We start from the raw sequence: 24,221 nt of genomic DNA on the forward strand, positions 1-24,221 counted from the left end.
TGTCACACTCCTTTGAGAAGTTCTCCAGCCCAGCCAGAGCCAGGCTGGTCACTGCCCCCGGTATTCAATGGGGCTTGTAGCAACACAAAGGCTACAACTGCCCAGTTTACCCAAATCTGGTGATGTTTTAGGCACTTTCTGTAACTCCAAACATGAGATCACCTTACCTTTTATAAATGTGAGATTTTAAAAGTTAGCAAATCCTTAACTATAGAGGGATTTCCTGATCTCTGCTCTGCACGTTCAACTTCCGACACTGCAGGGGGGCAGAAGAGCACAAAACCCACCACAAAACCCCAAAAATTAAAAAAAGAAAACCCAAGCCTTTCACAAAGCAAAATGAAACTTTCGAAGTTCCAGGTTCTGCTCCTCAAGTCATCCACAGTTCCTCGGAGAGACACCTGTTATGAGCAATTGTCATATCCTGTTATTGAAATGAGTACATTTCTGGATTTAGGAGATGAAACTTCTGCAATTACTGAACTGAAAAGGTTTCCTCCCACCCTCTCCGACAGCTCCTCAGCTCCAAGTAAATGCCAGAAGCAACTGTCTGTGTCCCTCAACTGCTGCTACCTATACAGAGCAATAAAATTCAGAGCTTTACAGAGGATAAAGAGCAGTCTATAATGAAAATGCAGGATTTTATTTTAAAATGACCAATAAAACACCCTTGCAGAAGGCAGCGGCGTGGGCTCGTCCCCTCAGATGGAATCCCTGCTCGGAGCCGCGTCTGCAGCGCGGATACATCCCCAAACGGACTGTGACAGGAGAGCTAAAACTTGATTTTCACAGGTTGGACAGTTTCAGAATCAAAGAGTGTATTTTGGTCTTTATTCTAACAAATGATACAACCAAAAATTACTATTAGTGAAGGTAAGTCAAAAACATGGACCAGACAACTACTAAAATGCAAAAAAGTGACATTGTTTCCATGATAATTACAAATTTAAGGAAAATAAATGTGAAACTGCAGCATTACAGGAAATTTGTTAATACAGATTAAATAATGCAGTTATCCTTGCATGAATTACAAATCAAGAACAAATACATTTAAAAAAACCAGACAGTTGCTTTGAGTATTGACAAGGTGGGTTTCCAGCACAAATATATCCAGAGGTTTTTTTGTAACAAATCGTTTCAATACATAAATCAAGAATTGCAGTAAAGTGAGTACAGTGACTGGAACAGCAGCTCCTTGAAAGGAAAAAAGAAAACTCATTCCCTTTGCCACAAATTAAAGCAATATTTTGGAAGACCAGTAAAACGGTTTGGTTAAGAAACAACCCTAGGAATTCTTTTGCGACAATTTCTTATTTCAGTTTACCAAAATTAATGGCTGTCTCTTAATAGTTATTCATAAAAAAAGCCCTCACAGCCAGCAGGGGAAAAGAAATTAAAAAGAAGTGGTGAAACCAGAAAGAAACAGTGGCCAAACTCTGAGCGGAGGTGGCCTCTCCTGAGCCCCAGTACTGAGGTTTCCCCGTCCATGTGTGCACCAGTGTCAGCTTCACCCTCGCGCCCGCCACAGTGTCAATGTGCATCCCAACACGGCGGCTGCCCTGGCCCGCGCCAGCTCCCATCCTCACCCCTTCCTCACCCAAGCTGACACGACAAGAGAACCTCTGTAAAACCGCGGGGAGATGCCTTCACTCCCCCAGAGACCAAACCTTCCCTTAACACCCAACACCGTCTTCAGGAAAGATATGGGGAAAACCAACAATTAAGTTCTGCTAGGTCAATCCTGCTAGAAAAAATAAATTTCCAGGAGATGTGGGCAGGAGATGACAGGAGATAAAGGACAGCGGTGGCCGCAGCACAGCTGCGGACTCAGGACCGGGAATGCTTCGCCCACCCGCGATGCTGGCGAAGCTTCTGCGCAGATGCGCCCGGAGCAACAAATATGCACGTTGTGTCAGAACAACACAAAACTCCTTGCAAGCCAAACAAATCATGGTGGGTAAGACATTTCTATCAGCGTGGGAGGAGTCGCTGTGGCAGTAGCACAGCTACGCCGCCGGCATCCCACCGCCTCGTGCCTGTGGGTCCCCCCGGCCCGGTCGAGACGCGAGTCCCTCGGGTAGGCTCAGCCCAACGTCCCTCTCGCCGAGGAGGACTCCTGCACCTCGCAGGAAACCCTGCCCCAAGTGTCCCTACATTTTTTAATTTTCGCAACCCGTCACTAGGAATGTTTCAGACAGAAAACACCACCCAAAGGTGGAAGGAAATGTACCGAGAAACAGCTCACCCTGTCCAAGTTCCCCAGGCTGTCACAGGAACCCCAGCACCATCACTGGGCTGGGAAGGACTGGTCAGACCGCTCAGCCCCATGGCAGGGAGGAAAGGAGTGCCACGGCGTCTTCACCGTAGTAATGTAAAAAGACTACAGTTAACCAAGTCTGTGCCCACTCCTCTCTGCCGACACTCCAAACCAGAGCCAGCCTTAACATATAGCAACCCACTAGAAAAAGTTTCTGCAAATCTTAAAATGTATCAAAGTTAGTAGCTGTGTAATCATGAAGGTTAAAAAAAACCCCCAAAACCTGCAGCTGGAGTCCGCGGAAATGACAGAAAACGTTTCCGCGAGCTGCAGCGGGCTTTGCGTCAGACACCTCGTTTGCCCCCAGAAGACGTGGGCGGCTCTATGGGCAGATGGAGAGACACAGAACCCTCCGTTTTCCTGTGAGGCTACACAAAAAGCTTTTTTTTTTTTGTTTTGTTTTGTTTTAAAGTCTAGAATCCAGTCCGTTGCAGTGGCTGTATTGCCTAAAGCACAGAGCTCCAGCTCTGTACGCTCCTTCCCGTGTCAGCAAGCGGGGATGGTGATTTGGAACAACCAAAACCACAAAGTAATACCAAACATGTCGTTCTTTCCCTGTAATACTGAGGAAAAAGGATTTCTGACATTCACCTTATGCAGAAACATTTTTCTGCATTTGCTGGAATTCCCAAGGACTCGGTGCCGCTGTCCGGCCCCCGTGCTCCCCACCCCGCACCAGACCCCATCCAGCAGCGCCGCACAGCGTCCCCGCAGCGGGCACCCGCAGGGAGGGCGACGGGATGCATCCGGGCTGGGCCCCACCGACATTTCATCCCGACTTCCAGCACCGACGGCACAGCGGAGCCTCTACATACATTCAGCCCCCGTCTCCCACGGCAAGGCTCCCGGCCCATTCTGAGGAGGAGCACGAGGTGGGTGTCAATTTATACCACAGACGTGAAACACTTTAGGAATTCATAATTACTTGAAAGAACAAGTTCTATCATTCCTACCGAATGTTCAACATCTGCTACAGATACAGTACTTCAGAAGTAATTACAATTCTACATTTCCCTTTGCTTTTTTTCCCCCCCTATAGTTTTATTTTCAATTTGATTTTGAATTAATAACTCCAGTGTATCGCTCGCAGCCTGCAAAGGAAACCTCACCCGCCCGTCCCACCGCAGGTCTACAGCGATGCCGGCAGCGGATCGACCCCAACCTCCCGCCTCCGGTTTACCAGAACTCGGCTGCCGGCGCTTCCCCAGGGCTCCATTTACAGAGTGGACACGGTACCTCCAGAGCAGCCTCCTGGGGTTTTATACAGACGGATTCCAGAGGTTTTGAAAGAACGTCTGCTTCAGACACGTCCGTCCGCGTCCTGTCGAGGTGTCTGACAAGTCAGCTTTTATTGCCTTGTGATAAGCCGTCTCCACTCACCACCTGCACGGTTAGTTAGGTTGGTTACCTTTACTAAGCATTGACGGTACTCTTCATTATAAATTTTGATACTTAACTCTATCGATTTCCAGAAAAAAAGTTTTAACTACAGTGCACAAAGAATATAATTTTGAAAATATTTACATTTTTGTACAATTACACCACAGCACTTTAATCTAGATTTCTTAATACAAACAAATAGCACCATTAGCCTTTTGCACAAATTCTTTCTAACAAACCAAGACGCTGGACTATTGTCGAATTAGGAGACTGGAACCACTTGGAATGAGAATAAGCTCAAGAAGCGGCAGTAGTGAAATGCCTGCCTATTCAAAATATTAAGAGGAAATTAATCTGGAAATACCCTAAGCATTTGCAAATAAAGTCTTCCAAGGTGAGCCCTATTCGATGTGCACTACAATTAAACAAACTTCAAGAAAAACTTTTTCTTATATGAAGATTTAATGCTTGAGCTTATTGTTCTAGTAACTCTTTATACGCATCCCATGTTTTCCAGTGGCTGCTGAACACAAATAACCGAGTCGAGGCTCAACCATTATGGAGCAAGTCTCCTAAGTGAATGTGAAAAAAGAAGCAAAAAAAAGCGTGACAATTTCTAGCTAATGACCCCCCGAGCGTGCTAATCACCACAGCGTGGACAGAGCAGGGACTTCCAGGCCAGCGTGATGAAGAGAAGCAAAGCGCAGAGCCAACGAAAGGAAGACGAACAGAGCTCCGTGAAGAAGGGAAGGGTTCCGGACATGGATAGCACCACCATGGATTGCACTAAGTTGCTAGAGGAGGTACCTCGTTCCCTGCAGAGCGAATGCTATTTCTGAAGTGTACTGCAGTATGAAATGCAATTGTTTAATGGTAACCATTTGGTTTGTCCATCTACAGAAAACGCATTCCCTCTAATATACGTCCAACTAACATTCAAATTACTGAACTATACATAATGATACATAGTTTACAATTCATGAAAAGAAAGCTTGAAAGAATATAACATGGTCATCTTAAGTATGGTGGGATGTTTGTAGGGCTAATATCCAGCTAAGACATTTCAACTTTTATGCTAATGGTCCAAGAGTGCTTTTTGTATCACCAAGAAATGTAAAAAATTTAAAAACGAATGATAGTCCTCACAGCTGTTAAGTATTCTCAGGGTCATTGAGGTGTCAGACTACCACGCTTGCAGTACTGGATGTATAAAAGTGTGAACGACACATCAGGAGACTTGCTGTAAATCAAGAACTAGATTAGATGCCCATTCTAGTGAGAATCAGTTCATCAGTCATTTGACGCATGTTCCCTTTTCTTCTGGATTATTAAGTTTATCCCTTCCTTTATGACCCACTTTTCTATCTCTATCTGTGGGCTATTTGCATCCATTTGCTCTCACTGTGGTACGCTGGTGTTGTTATTCACCATTAACCTTCCAGTTTAGTTAGAGATCAGGAAAACGGCTGGGGTCCTCCTTGTAGTCATCAGGAATAGTGAAGATGGATTCATCAAATTCATCATAACGGAACTCCTGAAAAGTCACAGTGGCTGTGATGGTGGGAAATACAGGAATATCTAGGTAGGAAGCAAAACGGTACAATGAAGAGGAAACCAATACGGGCTTACCAAGATCTACCAACCGTTACACCAAGATTTGTAACTTCAGACTTGCTAAATATATAGAAGCTTGTTTGGTATTCTATACGATGGCAACTCAAAGCTCTTAAAGAAGGAGGTGGTTTAAAGAAAGTTATTTCAGAACATACTCAGATACACTGAGTGCGGAAACAATACCCAACTCAATACACCATTCAAAAAAATTGTTAATATTATTAATTCAGTGGGTTTCCCTTCCTGATGCAGACTGACGACATGGAAACCAGGGTGCTGTGAACATACACATTAATCTGTTAAAAGAGCGGACACTGGCCTGAAGACGATACAAGATAAAATAACCTGCCACACGTAGGCTTCAGTTGAGCAAATCCACATAAAAAGACAAACCTTTTTAATGTCTGCTTTAAAACATAACCCTTTTCCAATTTGAATTGCGGTTGAACACTTAAGAGTGATCCTCGATAACGCTGGCTTGCCCATGAACTGACTTAATGAGCTGCACAAAAACTCCACCCTCAATAAACAGAGCTGCGCAACCCTGACAGGAAGCAGAACACAGTCTGTTCAGAACTGTCTGATTTAAACGGCCTACTGGTATGCAAGAAGTCCTCTAACACTTAGAAAAGGTACTATGACTTTTTGGCAGTTTATGCTGTGATGATCTATACCCCGAACAAATGGTGGTATAGATGCATTTCCATTTGTAATAGTTTTCTATGTATTTGTAAGTGAAAAATGTATCACCAGTAATCCTTGAGGAAAGAGAAATAAATAAACAAAAATGCTACAAAACGCTCATGAGTGAGAGCATCCTTTAATGCAAGGATAATTCAGCATCTCTACTCTTAGAGCAAGACATTAGGAAAACGTAAATTACACAGCTCTCTTCTCGACTAGGACTATATTCACCTTTCAGCTGCGGATTTCCTACTAATGTTACTTCCACTAACTGAATTATGTTCTCCTGACATCTACAGCAACACACTCTTACATGAGAGAGTTCTTTTCCAAAACTCAACACAAGTTCTGAACACGCTGCATGAATATGTATACACATTTTGGAAATAAAAAGCCGCAAGAGCTGTTGTAGTCATCTCACCTAATTTTACGGGAAAGCCTGGCGGAAGCTTCATTTGAACAAATTCTCTAAGTTTGTTAAAGTGCTTGAAGGGTGCAATTACTTCTAAAACATTCAACAATCTGAAAAGGAAAATATATTTCATTACAAATTCTTGTTTCACAAGCTTTCCCTTGAGAAAAGATAAAAATGACCCAAAGAGCAAGGTGATAAAAAAGAAGTTGAAAAATGACATCCTCCTTATCTCTCTCTCTCTCTCTCCTTTGAGCTTCAATCCTCACATTCAGTCCTTAGTGATCCACACCAAGATATTAATTTCTTGTCCTCATTTTACCCAAGAGACTGAAGCATACAGTACCACACCCTCTCCTCCATGGACACAAGGAACCTGATGTGGTTTTGTCTTGGTTTAGAGGACATAACCTTGTGCTAAAACTTGTCACGGGCAAAAATGTTTCAGAATTCTGTGGAATCAGGTACATTGGTATTGCGACAAGTTAATGGTAAACCTGGTGAAACCTCTGGTCTTATCAAGCCAGATAAGCACTTGGCTCTCCCAGTAAGAGGCAGACCAGCACTGCGGTCTCTCATTTTAACCGTTTACTTGCGTAACGGCATGACCTTCATTCACAGGTTTTAAACTGCCAAATCCCCGTATCAGAAGATATGAAGAATTCTGCAGTTCATAAACACATTAAAACACTTCCTACATATAAGTTAACATCCACGGCCAATGATTTTGACTTACGATTCAATTCCTAAGGGAAATTCCTGGCTCATAGCTATCGTGGCTTTAAAGGTTTTCTTGCTCTCTTTGCAGACCAGCTCTCTACCCAGATGAGGAGCTCTGCGAGGGGCAGGGGAGAAAGACAAAGTCAGTTTTTCCCTCAGTGAAACCTTGGTTTTAAAGGAAGGAAGACAGACTCAGGGTTGAAAACGTCAGTAAAGAATCCCTACAATAAAGCAAATACTTTAAAAGTAAAAGCTGTGCATAGTAAAGATGAGTCAGTAACCGACTTAACTTAGATGATTAGGAGTTTTGCTAAACCGGGAAACAAGACAGGGAAATGACTTAAGAAAAAAATCTTCAAATAATTCCTCATAAACATTATATTAATAAACTCAATAGAAAGACATGATAACTACCCAGAAATATATACAGCTGATTTCAGATGTTAATTGAAATAGTCTATATGTGAACAAAGTGTCAAGTTGAAGTGGAAAAAGGTTAATTTGCTTTTAGCCTAAAATATGAAACAATGTCAGAGATAGCAGAAAAGTTACTCTGCTATCACTAGAAGGCAACACAGGACAGAAAACTCTGTTATAGGAGAGGAACAGACAGGTAACAAATAACGTCACAAATCTTTTCCTCTTGCTTTATATTAGCTAGAAACCTAGATTTCCCATTCAACTCCCTTCAGTTAATCAGATTATTAAACAAAGCAAAATCTTATATACATACATATTTCCATCCCAGTAGTAATAGCTGTTCAAGCATAACCTATTTATTCTGCTTGAATATTCATTCTTGCTCAAATACATTCAAAATTAAATTAGTTAAAAACCTCCCCAAAAAACCAACACAGATCCATGTGCCTTTTTAGCAAGCCTGTACTGTAACACCATCACATTCCCCGGTAAGATCTGACTACAGCTAGTTAACTTCTTTGGGGACAGACTTTTATCATTGTTACTTATGGGACACACTCAGTACATTTTTTTGGTCATGCGACATTCAACAGCTAGACAGCGTGCAGTCCTAGAAAATAAACTCAACAGCTTGCATCTCCTACAAATTAAGATACCATAAATTATTTTAAATTATGGCTGTTTGCTACCTAGTTACACACCTACAGGAAAGTACCTTGCAAAGATCTAGCTGGTACTAGGAGATCTGTATGTCCTTGTATTCCAGACATGTGCGTTTTTGTATGCTGCCACTAGATTCTCATTCAAGCATAAATTTTTATCGTAAATTTTTAACGCTGCCACTGCTACTAGACTCTCATTGAATCATAAACTTTTATTTTAAACATGGTGAATTGGATTATTTATTACTATCATAAGTACAGGTTAAGTGAATTACAACAATGAATTTGTCAGAAAATATTCTTTAAAAAAAAAAAAACCCAACAGCTTAGATGTGTGTATTTTCAAAATGCTTAAATTTCAAGCCACAGGTATTGGGTAGATGCCCATCCAATATTTTTATCACCAGCTGATGCAATAATACTGTTTATGCACGCAGGTAGTTTGACGATGTCAAACGTCAGAGACATCAAACCCAACGTCCCTCTCTCCCCAGCAAACTACAGACAAAAAGCACCCACAAACTAGAGAACCCCTCCCCCCAAGAACCCCCCAACCCCAAACCCACAATCTAAAGGTGCCTATGGAAGTTAACATCAATAATCCAAAAAGACTTACTTTCCATTTTCAGCAGATATGTACTCTTCCCATGTAATTGTATTGGGGGATGGCGGAGTAAGTGACTGCCGTCTGACAGGCTGTTCAGAAAAACACGTCTTAACTCATCTCTCCTTATATTCTCTTAGAATTTTGCCATTCAAAAGACACAACTGCATTTCAATTCTACGAAGCACAGCAACATAGTCTATCTGGTTTGTAGCTGGTACTTCACTGGGCTTTTCCATCTCCTGCTCTTGCTCTCAGAGTCTCCATTTAGGTATTTGGCCTCAAACTGTGTTTTACATAGAAGTTGGCTGCTTTAATGCATCAGTTAATCAGTTAATTCAAGTGTCTGAATGACAAGTAACAAGGCACAAGCTAATACAGAAATAATTTAATCATGTTTGAAAGGCTGTACGCGCGTTCCCAGATGATGTCTGGCTCATTCTGAATAGCTCTTGATTTCATGGTGATAATAACAGGCTTAGCCCATTATAATGAAGCTAAAAGGAAAACACCATGGAAAAGGAAAACAGAAAGGCGTTCTAAACAATAAAGATTTGGTCTAAACAAAGTTAAAGTGATTTGCCACAGTCAAACCCATAATCTTGTACTAAGGGACAAATTAAGACTGAAATATCCAAAATAATCACAGAAATTCCTCAATGTGTGCGCTAATCAGTGTAATTCATTAACATAACAGCATGACTATAATTGTAAGTCATATTTATTATTTTAAAATTAAGACAAACAAAATAGAATAAAAACATTATCTATAGATTTTGCTAAACGACTGGTGCGAAAGATTATTCTCCTACGCAAAAATTCACATACTGTGAAGAAATGCTTAAGTATACCTCAAAATTTTGTTCCATTAAGTTGCCACCTTTACTCAGGCTCTCCATGATAGCTTTATTTCGAAGAATATCCTCCTCACTGAGATGTTCTCTTCTTTTCCTTGATTCTAATACAAGTCCATTAACCAAGTAGAAATCTGCCAAGAAGTTTCCTACTCTTTCCTGCATGAAAGGAATTCAACATTAATGAGTCACAGAAGATAAAAAAATAATTCTTGCATATCCAAATAATTGCACTTCAGTGCAGTAAGATACCATCAGGATTGAAATGTTGTAATTTACACAACCAACCACATGAGCTATCAGTGGACAATCCCAGTAAAGTATGTACAACACAAATGCAAGAACCCCATCAGAACAGGTATTTCATATCAACGGAAACTTTAAGACAGAAAAGATTGCTTAAGAATTTAAGAGCAGCCAAGGGAAAATCTGAGTAAAATCCCCTTCAACAGCAAGCTGTGTTAAAGGATATTTTACACATGGATTTGGTATTCAAAAGGAAGCAAGTTCTGAAACACTAGCTCAGATGAAAACTTGAGATGACTGGCACTACGTGAACAGATCCAGATGAAAACAAAATCCTTCAGAGCTAGCCCCAAGACAGCTGTTTCGTACCCAAAGGAGTTACGACGGTGGCTGGTTTAAGTTTTGCACAGCTGAGTTGTTGTTGGTCAGTCAGACGGCTAACACGGAAAGGAACTACCCAGAACACTCCCATCTTCCTACATTTATCTGACACAGGAGCGGATGGAATCCTTCCTGTACACCCTGGAATGAATTTGCAGAGACCATATCCTCCTACAATAAAGTAATTTTCAGTACAATCTGTCCCCACCCCTGGCCAACAGTTGGAGTTGGTTATCTTTCTTCCAGGCTCCTTTTTCCTTATGACCATCATATATATTCTATGTGCTCAAACAGTTGTGGGGGTAGGGGGAGACATTTTTCCTCCATCCTGGGCATCTTATTCTTTTACTCCTTATTTTCTTCCCAACCACATCATCATAAGGCTGTCTGAACTATTCTGTCTCCTCTAACGTGGATTGTGAAATTTTCTTTAAGCTTACTGTTTTGTCTTCTCGAAAAAGCCATCCCGTTTGGGCACGTGTGAAGGTGATTGATTTGGTTGATAATGTTGCTGAGTAAATATCACTGCTCATCAAAATGTCAACCTCTTCTTCGGTTTCCATCTCAGATTCCTAGAAGAAAAATTCCCAAATACAGAATAGAACTTAATAATAATGATTACTTCTAAAAAAAAAAAAAAAAAAAAAAAAAAATCAATAAATCTTTTCCTTTGGAACTTTTCCCAGAACTAGTATTTCCTGAATTTTGAAAGTGTTCTATAGAAGCTCTGGCCAAATGGTTGCCAAATAGTTTAATCTTAAATATTAATGCAAATAAGGCATCCAAGTGTGATTGATCCAGAAGCTCAGCAGCCACAGCCTTTCCACAGGCAAAGATCCATATGCTTAAGTGATTGCTGGATAAAGCCATAATTAAAAACCTGGACTGAATAGAAGGGGTCCAACAAGTCATCCCCTTGCGTTGTTCCCAGCTGAACTGGCCACAGAGGGCCTCAGCGGATGCAAAGCGCAGTGGCAAGCAAGTCTGAAAACCCACCTGAGGACACCTAAATTAAGCCCACTGGGAAGATTAAAAGTGGCATGCATCATCACTTAAAAGATATTACCATACTTGCCTATTCAGCTTGATAAAAGATTTTCCCCAAAAGATTCACAGTTTAGCTTTTTCCTCATTTAGAAGTCTTTATTCAAAAAGCACCATTGTTCATAACAAAATTTTACGTCACCTATACAGCTTAAATTATAACAACTGAACAAAAAACTCTTTGGTTTGCACTTCTTGAGAGCTTGTTTGGGTCTTTCTGAGAGGCACATTTTGGTTAATAAAGTCAGTCAGACTTCTGACGCGAAGTAAAACCTCGAGGCGTTTCACACCCGGCATTCACACAGATCTTTACCTCATGATGTATTCGTTGGTAAACTTTTTGTTCATTGTCTAAAACTACAAAAGATTCAGAGGGTGCGGCATCACCATTAAAAATGAAGCTTAAATCCCCTCGTTGGCACTTCATGTCGGTAAAGTCTATGAGGGTTGTGTCCAGCCTGTGAAAACACACCAATACTTTAAAAGAAGTTACCCATAAACATTCAAACACACCAGTAAGTTCAGTTTGCAAATAGAAGCTTTTTTTTTATTATTTAATCACAACTAAACACACTAAGGCCTAAATTTTCATAGAATAGTTCCTAAGTGAAGCCTGGATGCAGAAATAAAAAAAAAATTGCTATTAACAAGTTTCACATTATAACATCTCTACTATTATAAATTCTTACTAGTTATTCTAACTATTCTTACACTAACTTCATAGGAAAAGATACAGTTTTCTTCAGAAAACTTTATTTCAAAACTGCCAGCATGAGGAAGTGACAGAAATACAACTGCTCCATGTGATCAGCATCCTGCTCTACAAGCAGCAGCCACTGATTCGAGTAACAGTATTAGGACGTGACCCAAATTACGGAGAGGACTAAGAAACAGACTGATTTTTTTATTTGACTTATTTTAATTGCTATTTCTTCCCCTTTCCAACACAAAGAAATGCTTCTGCTGACCTGAATAACTAGAAGACGGAGCCAAGGACAAAGATCTGCCTAGCAATTCATATCCATTACTGCGAGAATATTTGCTTAACAAAGATGGTTAAAGAACCTGAATTTAGTGACTACTTCAGCTCTAAGGGGTGACTGCTTAATATTCATCATATATTGGCCTCTGATTTGAAGAAAGAATCTGTAGCTATTTCCACTCAGTACCAGTCTCGTACAAGCAGAGCACGCACAAATGAGACGGGGAAAAAAAATGGTCTCAGACTCAAATTTGACCCAAAAAGTCAGTTCACACATCTACGCTAACAGCTTTAATAGAACAAAAGTTTCTACAGATTGAATCTTCTGAAGCATATTATTGACTTTTTCTTTGTTTTAAACTTTGGAACCTAATGAACAAGACTGAAAAGACATTTGAACCTAAAAACCCAAACTAAACCAGTTAAAGAGCTGAGCTTGGAAAGACTCCTGGAAGCACTCTATTGAGTTTGTGAATCTGTCACATTAAGCATTTTAAAAAAAGAAACTACACCACTTTTTTTACTACATAGACAGAAGCAGCAACATTTCCCCACAAAATACTGAAAGCTCATTTATTTGAAATTGTGTTAAATATATTAAATTCCTATTTTTCAATTAATCATTGTCATGTCCAGTAGATAAAGCCTCATACAGCTTGACTGCTTTTGCTTTATAGTTTAAGTGACTTGAGAACTGAAATTTAGAACAACAGACAGAAAAAAAAACCAGTCTGAAGCTCAAACCGCTTTTTGCCTCTGATACCACTGTACAAACACAAAGCCGTTTCACACACGTTTGCAGACTCCTCAGCGATTTGTTCCAGACGGCACTGGAATCCAGCATTTTCACTAATGTGCAGATAGCTGTGACTTAGGTGACACACACCGTAAAACCAGAACTCACCTGATATTTATACCTTGTTTGTGTATTTTACATGCATCAGAAGGCAGAATTCGGGAAAGTAAAGGCACTAAAGGTAGGGAAAGAGAATGCAATTAGGACATTGAGGTTCCTCTGCAAAGTATTTCTATTAAAACTATATATCAGTTTGAACCTCGATGTATACTTTAACACAAATACAGCATACCCATTTTCCATCATAATTTCGATATAAATACAACCAACTAATACCAGGGTTATTTCCAGTCAATAACTGCAAAACTGATTTGTAATTGTACACGTTACTTGCAGCATCAGGACTTAATTTAAAATGCCCTCAGCTACAGCTAAAACATCTGTAAATTCTAACAACTCATCTCATAGCTGTTTGAAATTTTAATTCTATGATTTGATAGCGCAGTTATACATCGTACCAACTGAAAGCCTAGCAGAACACCCACAAGCAGAAAAAAAAATCCAATGCACTAAGCTTAAAACATCAAGCAAGCATTAAAGCACTGGTGGAACTGAGAGTCAGTATAGCATTACGAGGTGGATATATGAGACTGCAGCTGTCCTTATTCTAAAAAGGACCATTGACTTTATAGCAATTAAACCAGTTCAACACAATGGCATTTCAACACTTTCTTCAAAATGAACTACAAGGAATTAAGACCACCTGTAAGACGTAATATTAACCTAGAGGACCAATAATTAGGACAGAGGCACTATCCAGAGCATATTTTTCCCTTCAAGAAAGAGAATATACGGAAAAAACTAAATAATGTAAACAGGCAGGGCGAGACTCCTGGAGAAGAGGACCTCTAGAAGCTGGTTTTACCTCTGGCATCGCTTTTTCTGTGCAATGTCTGACTGCCACCATCATACTCTGCAAATCCAGCTGTGGTCTCATCACGGAATGGTTTGAGTTGGAAGGGACCTTAAAGACCATCCAGTGCCACCCGCTGCCCTGGGCAGGGACACCTCCCACCAGCCCAGGTTGCTCCCAGCCCCGTCCAACCCGGCCTTGAACACCTCCAGGGATGGGGCAGCCACAGCTCCTCGGGGCACCCTGCGCCAGGGGCTCACCACCCGCACAGGCAACAATTTCTTCCTAATATCTAATCCAAATGTCCCCTCTATCAGTTTAAAACTGTTCCTCCTTGTCCTATTGCTACTTGTAAAAAGTTCTCCCCTGCTTTCTTGTAGCCCCTTTAGGGACTGGAAGGGGCTCTAAGGTCTCCCTGGAGCCTTCTCCTCTCCAGGCTGAAGAACCTCAACTCTCTCATCACTAAGCAATGTCTTATCTTAGTCCTTGCCTACAGCTCTACTCTCTTTTTTTATGCCGACTCTTCCAAGATAAAGTCCACTCATTAAATGTGCAGCAGACAGTAGCTACCTAGAAAAAAATGAGGTGTTTGTTCCATATCTGTTCAACATTTGATGGCAGCTTGGCTGCACATTCCTCCTCTGAATACTGGAAGAGGCACATATTGCAGCAAATGCTTTGACTACGCCTATATGAAAGTACATAAAATTACTAACTTAAATTTCAACCAGTAACAGAAGGTGTCACTTCCGATATTTTGACATTATTCAGACATGTCGATCATTGCTAAAACATTTTTGCTAATTAATTTAGATTTTTCTTCTACAGGTAAAAGGAGGTGGAAATTGAGAAAACACTAAACATTATAGTGTCACATAAAAGAAACCTGAAAGTGAAGACAGGGTTTGAAGAACCTATCACACAGCTGCGCTTAACTGACAGTCACCATTCAGAGTACAGGCTGAAATTCAGGAAATTAAATGCCCCAAGTCCACTTACTCAATTAAACTGTTCAAACCACTGCTCTACAGTGACACCAATTGCCCAGATAGAGACATCTTAGTATTTTACTCTTCTAATGATCAATTTCTTAAAGTAAACAACAGCTTGTTCCCCCCCGTATTGTCATTGGATTACAGAAGAGAATTCAGCTCCAAAAACGAATAAGCAAAAAATAATTCAGAAAAAAAAAGTTGTCTGTCCTTTCTTTTTAACTTAGATCTTGAGAACTGGATTGTGAACTTTCCAACACGCAATCAGAAGAGAATTTAAGCTTGAGAGAACAAGCGTGCTGAAGACTGATTATATTATCTCCCTATGAAAGGAATATGCAGTCGCTTACCCCAACTTTGAAAATCCCAGTGAAGCTCTAGATAGAAGTCACCTAGCTGAGATGAAAAGAAGAATATATTAACAAGGTTTTTAGTCTAAATGACAGCTGTAAAATTGGCTGAAAGACAGACAGAAGTTGTGCTTTGTCAAACACAGAAAACTTTTTCTCTAACGTTAGTATTTGAATTTATACTCCACTTAAACATTTCTCAAGCTGTAACTAGAATAGAATCACTAATGATAATCTTATGTAACTCATTTGAACTACCGATTTTTAATGATTTTTTTAAAAAATAACAATTTACACAGCTACTAAGCCATGGATTGTAAAGGATTTATTGTAAATATATGTTTAGAAAAGATCTATAAAGCTCTTTGCTTGCTTTGATTGATCACATCCAACCCCACGGAATTATACATCCTGGCTTAAAATAATGAGTCAAGTTTCAGCTATGAGGATTCACATACACAAATTTCAATTTCCCTTCTGGAAATATACTTAAGTCTTCATATAATAATAACTCCTCTACCTCCATAAACACATACCAGCCAACTCATTTAAACTGTATGCAGAGCAAAAGCAAAGTAAGGGGTGACTTGACTAAAATTAGCAAATATTGGTAATACACCAAGGTAGCCACATACTTCCATTCCACGCAACAAGAAAAATATGCAACTCTAGGCCAGGTCTTGCACCAGCAGGAACAAGGCACAGCAGAGCTGTTTCAGTAAGGCTGTGTCTGCTGTCTGTTTGCTCTCACACAAAAACTGAAAGCTTTTAACTTCTGGACAGTGGGATTTTTTTTTTTCTTGGATCAATGAAAAACATCAGAACATGGGCAGCGCGTATTCATAGAGCATATCGCTGACGCAGTTCAGCTCATCTTTTCAGATGTATGGTTTAATTCACTTAAGATATATGAATGGGTTTGTAGAAAACCAACTATTTTTTACCACTTGACTGGGCAGAAGCTCACCCCACCCAAAGGGAAATAAACACCTGTGTTTTATAACCACAGTTTTAGCACACTAGCAGCAGTTTGAAACAGAGGAAACTAAGCTTTTCTTCTTGGTTTCCCTAAACTGAGGAATGGTTCACTGTGCTCAAGAAGAACTGGCTGCTGCATGTAGATGGAGGATTAAACCAAAAATCTTCTGTTACTAAGCAAGAAAAGAAGGTGTCATTCACGATTGGTGACTAAACAAAACCAGTAAATTATTCACCAAACCAAAAGATTTAAGAAAGTCTTAAAAATCTAATGAAATAAATACAGATTAAAACCTTTAGCTTGCAAAAAGACTAGCAGGCCTATCTTACATAAACCCTTCTATCTGAATTTCTAGACGTTGAGAAGAAAGTATCATCATAAAAATACACATAACTCTGTGACACCATAAAACAGACACTGTAAGCCAAAATTGCTATTAATACCAAAAGAGATTTGTAAAAGCAAGTAAACTTTTTTACAGTTTGCCAGAGCATCCTCATGAAGAACATAAGCCACTGCTTTCCAGCACCATTGGTTTTTGTCAACACAACTGCCTTGAACTTACCTCTTTCAGGGCTTTTAATAATCGAGGTCGCTTTTCTTCAACACTTTCCCTGGACTGCTGTTTAAGCTTCCTTAGGAGTGCTGTAACTAAACAGAAATTAGCTATAAGGTAAATCTATTCTATTTGTTTGTTAATTACAGGTTAGTGTCATTATTTGACATCTTAAAAAAAAGATAAAACAATGCAAATGTTACATTTCATCAGCCTCTGGAGAAATTCACTTCAAGTTATAGTAATTATACATAGCCTGCTCTGATCAGAACAGGAAGAAAATCCTCAATAATTATTTGTAATATAAAGTATATAATCATGTCAAGAGATCTTTTACACGTGTATTAGTAAACATGTGGGTACACATCTATATTGTTGAACACAAGCCTACGGATTGCGTAACATCTACTCCCACTGAGAAAATTCTTTAGTAGTGAAGAGCTGACATGCAGAATGTTGGTGGTATATTAGAAACTAGTGCATTAATGTATTAATAATATATTAATATATATAATATAGAGAGAGTTTTCTGCTGTGGGACATGGTAATACCAAATACTACTAACATCCACTAATGAGTAGCAGGAGCATAATGTTTCCTTTACTACTTCATATCTGAAGTGAATAAGTAATCACTACATTTGCCTACTGGCATGTTGAGATGCAACATAAAAGCAATATCCCATTGCCAATTGATATATCACATACACATTTGACCACATGGAGCAATTCCAATTAGATGATCCCCTACAGCTAAAATCCATTCTGACCTTGTAACTCCAATTTTAAACACAGAATGCTAGTTTATAGCTTTTACTATCACTTTAAGCAAAATCTTAATTCTACTTAGCATTATGTACCCTAATGCAATTTCTCTGCGTTAGAATCAAGGCAATAGACACGTGTAGAGTTTGTCATATCATATTTAGATATAAAAAAGCTCAGCTGATTAAGATAAACTCTTCAGAGAACTAAAATAGGAGTATTATAAAAAACTCTAGCTTGAAAACCTTTGTTTCCCTGTTCTGAGTGGCCTCAATTTCTATAAGCAGAGGTTCTTACTCATTTGTCTGTCTCCATAGCTGATGGCTTCTGCAAGAGGGCTCCATCCCTGAGCATTTTTCACCTTTACTGGAGCATTATGGGCTAAAAGCAGGTGGGCACATTCTGTAATGAAATAGTAATAATTACTTACAGTAAACATCAAGGATGTAGCAATATAATTCATAATAAAGGAAACAATAATAAAGCAAACATAGTAGATATTCAATATATTAAATGGTTTATCAAAATACCTATCTGTGATTCTGATTCAAACTTTAAACAAACAAAAAACATTTATATAAATCCTTATAGCACTTCCCTGTTAAATATTAGCACTAAAAACATAATTGGTGATCAACCACCAATTACATAACCACTTCTGCTTCGTATGTTTTGCTTTTTATAAAGCTATATTTGTGTATGTGCATTTACACACACACAACTATATAACAAATATTTTTAAAGCGTTACATCAGCTCTCTCTACTTAATGCACAAAACCACGTACCAAGACACACCTCGTGGTCTTCCACACATGGAAGTTGCACACGGTTGTCCCCCTCTCTACCTCAACCCCCATCGCCCAAAGGTCGATGGAGACCTGATTCGCTAGAGATGTGCACGGAGACATAGACTTTAGGCCACTCGAGAGCATCGCATGTAGGGGAAGCAGAGAGGAAGCTGCAGCACTAACACATCCCTATGTGCTGTAACATCTTGTGACATCTAGAGCTGGCAAACAAGCACACTCTGACCTAGGAAACCTCCCAATATGTGCATAACCAGCTGTACAACAAGTAACAGGGATTGTAGGACTAACAATGTGAGTATCTGGAGCGCTGATAACAGAGCACACAACTCATAGCCCTGTGGTGCATCAGTAGAGTGGCACACTTGCAACACGCTACATTTTCCATCAACAGCATCAGTAACAGCGTGCGTCACTGCTGCCCCTGACGCTCAGCATGCACACGCTGTACCGCTAAAGCAATGTTAACATCTCATCAGAGCCACACAAGTTCCTAGTCGAGTGACAGCTCAACTTGCATTCCTTTCTCTGTCTATGGGTAAAAGGTGACAGTGTGGAATGACGAATAGTCCTTAAAATTAATGAGAGAAGAAAGCTTTCAGTGTTTCCATGTTTTGAATGAGCTGTCCTCATTTGAAACGGTTCTTCAGTTTCCATCTACAGAAAGTTTCCTCACCACTTCTCATTAAAATCAACCTGACCCATGGCAGTACCAAGCTGGAGCTGTACGCTGAAGAAACGTCTTGTTACGAATAGGATGGGCAGGCATGACGGATAGAGGAACTTCCTGAATGATTCTCCTACTGTCAGTATTACAGGAAACCGTACTAGTCATTCCAGATGCAACAATCGTGAGTCACTGGCAAGCACACTGTTTGGAAAGGAAGAGATACTTCACTGGTGAATATACTATCTTTTGTGGTAAATAAACAAAAGCCCTGACTACTTTGCCAGCAAACACAGAGAGGTATTTTTATGGTTGTTTAAATATAGTGCCTAACACAATAACAACACTGTACAGTGAGCAGGCAAATAAGCTTGCATTTTCCAGCCAGATTACATTTTCAGTTAAACAAACAGGATGTAAATTCACCCTGCACTTCAGAAAAGACTGCCTATAATGCTATGTACAGCTGAAGAGCCTATATACATCACCCCAGAAAGACAGAAAACTGACCTTTGATATCAGTGAGACACACTAGCAAGGTAGGAAAGGACCTGGGGGTTCTTGGTGGATCAACGACTACACAGGATTCAAATTCGAAACAGTAAAACCAGGTATTGTGCTGAATGTCATGCACAGACAGCCCTGCTCTAGGCAAGCTAGACAAAGGCTCACCACAAGCATCTAATTCAGGGCTTTACACACAGGATGACTGACAATATGGAAAGAAGCCAAGAGGTGAACCACAAACTGACAACTAAAACATGCGGCCAATGAGAAAAGGAGTAAAGGGAAAAAATGCCTCTCCTCACTATGTTATATACCAGGGTAACTCATATTCTAGGAATCTGTCAGCACTGCATAGATTGCTTTTTATCCTAGAGCTGAAACATAAAATAACCAAATTTTAAGAGAGACTTAGAATAAATATCCAACCGTAATGAATCAAAGTTGGTGAATTCTTTTCTATCAGTTTTGTTAGAAGAATGACCTTTGATCAAAGTTGTTTGTATTTATTAATGTGGTATGATACTGCTGTAGCTAGATGGAAAGTGTCCCTTCTTGACAGCTAATTGCCTTTTAACCAAAAACACACAACCCTTTCTATACCCAACAGTACAAACCTTGTAATATTAACTAATGACCATGACAAACCAAAGCTCGACACAAACACTGCAATAAGGCACAACAGAAGTCATACACATACAATGATCAGCATTGCTTGAAAACACAGAGTAAGTAGTTACAAAACTAAAATATATCTTACAAAGAAAAATGCCTTATTTAAGGCTGAGAAATTAAAGCAAGGCTTCTGCCTCAGTTTCCTTCTGTTGTTCCAAGCCTCTAGTCTGGGACTCTCAATGGAAAACAGCAGTTCTGATAAAGCAGGTTTTTATCAACTTGTGAGAAATGTTATCTCTGACTTCTAGTAGGCAGACACTTGTAAAACATACTTGCCTCACTGCTGTCTCAAAAAGTTTTTGCATATCTTCTTTTTCTTTTCTTCTCTCCCCCCCCCCCCCCCCCTCCAATTTAAAAAGCATCAGACTAGACCAATACTGGCAGATTCCAGCAAGCTCTACTGCACCCTCTTCTGCATAAGCCACCCTCTCCCATCTTCCTTCAAAATGACTTCCCACTCTAACTCTCATTATCTTAGATCACTTCATAGTTATTACCAAAGCATCCTAAGACAACTCATTGCATTTCCTGCATTCCCCTCTCCAAATCTGCCAGGTGTTTTGGCTAACAGCAGCTCCCTGGTGGAGCAGTACCACATACCAGGCCCAGGACTCACACAGCTGAATGAAACCAAGCGCTTCTTGTTTCAGCACTGAAAAAGAATTTTACTGTCACAGAGACTGAATGATCATGCTCCAGGTTTACTCCCAGTCTTGAAACACGCCTACTTCTATATTTTCAATTTGAAATAGAAATTTAAATCCTATGCCTTGAAATTCTGCAGTACAGAAACCCTCGAAGGGTGTCTGGAGAGACAAGAGCCATCGTGACTCAACAGGCTGCGCAGTCCCGTAGGCTGTCCCGCGCCCCGCACAGCGCAGCCCTGACACACGAGAAGCAGCTAGGCAGCGAGTCAGAAATTCGAATCAAGTTGAGTGAAGGAGCATGCAAAAAGCAGGTCAGTGATTACATTTCCACTCACAGAGCCATTTTATTCTAGAGGATATTACTCTGATTCACTTCACGGGGAAAAAGCTAAACGGGGATGTTCAACGCCAATAGTGAGCCGATCAGCAACACACACAGTGATGCTAATAATCAGAAAAGCGTTGACAAAGAAAAACGTTATCGTCACACAAACAGAATTTAATAACCCTTCTGCACCATGAATTAATCGTACATTAAAATAGAGATCTGCCCAGATCAAGTCCCCTGCCTACACATACTGAGTGTATCCCTCCGCTTCAGCTGCTTGGACACCAAAGAGGAAGCAGGCATGCGCACGTTGCCTCCACTGCTTCCAGTCATTTCTCAGTCTTCTATGATATTCCAAGTTTCCTAATTCCCTTCTAACTCTGCAAAAAGAGAGCAGCTGGGTCCACCCACTGTTCTTGTTCAAAGCTCATAAAGATTCCAACTGGTTCAACTCCTTTCCACCCTGTCCCATTCACTGCTTGGCTCCTTGATTTTGGCCTAGAGAACAGCCCTGAATTCTTCTCCCAACTTTTCACTTCTAAAGCTGCATGGTGTCTTCTTTTCAGAAAACCTCAACTTTGAACTAGCTTGAAACACAAGATCACATTCAGGAAAAATGAGAAATCTTGCTTTCCTCTTGCCTCTAAGCCTTCAGGATAATTTAAGAGCTAACAAAATTGATGGTTTGACATACCTTTATGTCCCAACATCACAGCAAGATGTAAAGGAGTGTTTCCTAAAATAAATAATAGAAATAAAAAGATATTAGATTCAAGCTAACACAATCCATTGCAATTCCTTCAGGCGTTTGCACATACAACTCAAACATTCCACGTTAAGAAACTTCAGCTACATGACCTAACAAAGGAACACACTAAAGCACACCAGAGCAGTTCCATTTTTCAAAGCAAGCATTTGGATTATAATTGCTAAAATAAATATTTGAAACACATTTCATGTGCCAAGATGGCTTTTTTTTTTAATGACATCTTGGAACTTACTCTGCCCAAAGAGGTCCAATTGTATCTTCCAGAAAGAGATAACCCAAATCTCTATGCTTATCATGGTTTGAAAAGTCTGATATTTTACAAAGATGACATATCTAGGTTAAAAGCTACTCAAAGATATGATACTAATTAAAATTTTAAGAGCCTGTTTTATTAATTTTTCAAAGATTTAGTACAAAATTGTCACTAATATTGTATTGGACAGATGGCGAAGTAACCGCAACTTCACCACAAAAATGCCTTTTAGTTATTTTAATGCCTTGTTTCCAAAGAAAGCTTCCAAGATTATTAGCAGATATTACAAACATGACTCCATTTTCCTGGGTATGCGTATGACATGTTTTGTACTTCTGTTCTTAAATATGCACTGTAAGGTACAGAGAGTTGTTTTTCTGGATTAACGCCGCTACCAGAATTCTGATACATTTTATTAATGTAGCTTAAAGATGCAAAATTCTTCCCTTTAACTGTATTACTGTTTATATCTTTAAACATTTTCTTAGTGGAGTTAACAGAAAAATTACTGGAAAACAATTTTCTTTTGCAAGAATTTTGCAATTACAACAAATGCACTCGATTTTAGGGTTATTTTACAGTATCTCATGAACAATAAATACTTGCTACATACAAAGGACTGTATTGTACATCTAAAAGATGCAATCCAAAACATCGAGAGGCTGCTACACAACCTCGTTGCCAGCATACTATAGCATCGTGAACTCTCTGATCGAGATCGGCAAGCAGGCACAGCTTCTAAGTGGTTTTGAATGAGCTATTTAACACGTAGTACAAGTTATTCTTGCGGGTCACTAACAACATCACAGATAGCTACATCCCAGTTCATTATGCACACTCTAACTAAGCTAACCTCAAATCTTCTATTAATAGATTTTGTAACATCTGTGAGCCAAAACTTAATTTAGAGTACTGGATGCAGCCATTCTTCCTTAAGTGACTGAAATAACAATGTTACTGCGGAACAAACTTGAGAAAGAGCCAAACCATTTAGTCAGAAAAAACAAATTATGCAAGCCGGAGGTAAACGTTTTCCTCACCTTATCAAGAACTTCAATGGGATAGATATATACATAAAAATAGCTCTACGCTAAGTTTTCTCTTACATTAATAAACCTTAACATTTTAAAAACACCACACCTTTCAAACGGTGAATAAAACAGAGCCAGACAGCTCCAGCAGCTATCACAGCTTGGTATAATGGCAAGAAACAATTAAACAAAAGCTAACCAGGCCCCTGACACCTTTCCTGAGAACTTTGTCGGGATTTCATTCAGCCAATAAGCAGGAAGGGCAGTTAGGCGATTAGACACGTCATTTCAAAACTCCTCTGGACAAGGTTCTGAGCAACCTGATCAAACTCTGGCGTTGCCTCTGCTTTGAGCAGGAGGTTGGACTGTATCACATCCAGAGAGCTCTCCCAGCACAGATTTTTCTTTGATTCAATGATCGTCTTCACACCAAAAAGCATGCAATTCAAAAATTATATAGGAAAATTGGATACAGAAGACAAGGGGGAGAGAAAGAAGGGCATGCAGAAAAACTGCCAGTACAGTAACCGATAAAGCACAGAAACTAGAATCTATCAATTCCAGAAGAAAAAAAAAATAAATTAAAAAGCTATTTATGAGGAAGCTGAAAAAAGGTAACATCCTGCTTGCTGGTCTTTAGCCAAGAAGACCCTGGTGTCTACTGTGTAACAAACATCAGGGAGATAAAAGAAGAGGTTAGCTGCTGTACCAAAGGGAGAGGAGCCACCCTAAGAGGTAAGCCATGAAAGCACCTTTAGAAAAGTGGGGAAGAAGGAGAGGCAAAGGTAAACACATAGAAAAGGGACATTATGAAACTTAGAAAGCAAGACTGTGGTTCTCACAGTTCTGGGCTACCTGGCCAGTCAGGCC

The 24,221-nt window shown here is 39.8% G+C and overlaps 1 protein-coding gene across 1 annotated transcript in view; it reads right to left on the bottom strand.

Moving 5' to 3' along the window:
- Positions 1–631: 631 nt before the first annotated feature.
- ANKRD13C (ankyrin repeat domain 13C) overlaps positions 632–24,221 on the bottom strand; it is a gene marked incomplete at its 5' end in the record, with an annotated part of 28,023 nt that continues 4,433 nt past the window's right edge. The window contains 12 exons of the mRNA XM_082483951.1: positions 632–5,275; positions 6,417–6,517; positions 7,144–7,242; positions 8,826–8,905; positions 9,665–9,826; positions 10,735–10,866; positions 11,652–11,796; positions 13,225–13,291; positions 15,372–15,417; positions 16,916–17,001; positions 17,968–18,072; positions 21,993–22,034. Coding sequence (XP_082340077.1) covers positions 5,145–5,275; positions 6,417–6,517; positions 7,144–7,242; positions 8,826–8,905; positions 9,665–9,826; positions 10,735–10,866; positions 11,652–11,796; positions 13,225–13,291; positions 15,372–15,417; positions 16,916–17,001; positions 17,968–18,072; positions 21,993–22,034 — 1,196 coding nt within the window. The 3' untranslated portion in view covers positions 632–5,144. The remainder of the gene's footprint in view (positions 5,276–6,416; positions 6,518–7,143; positions 7,243–8,825; positions 8,906–9,664; positions 9,827–10,734; positions 10,867–11,651; positions 11,797–13,224; positions 13,292–15,371; positions 15,418–16,915; positions 17,002–17,967; positions 18,073–21,992; positions 22,035–24,221) is intronic.

This window comes from Vanellus vanellus (assembly GCF_965231255.1).
Source record: "Vanellus vanellus genome assembly, chromosome: 5".
Lineage (NCBI taxonomy): Eukaryota > Metazoa > Chordata > Aves > Charadriiformes > Charadriidae > Vanellus > Vanellus vanellus.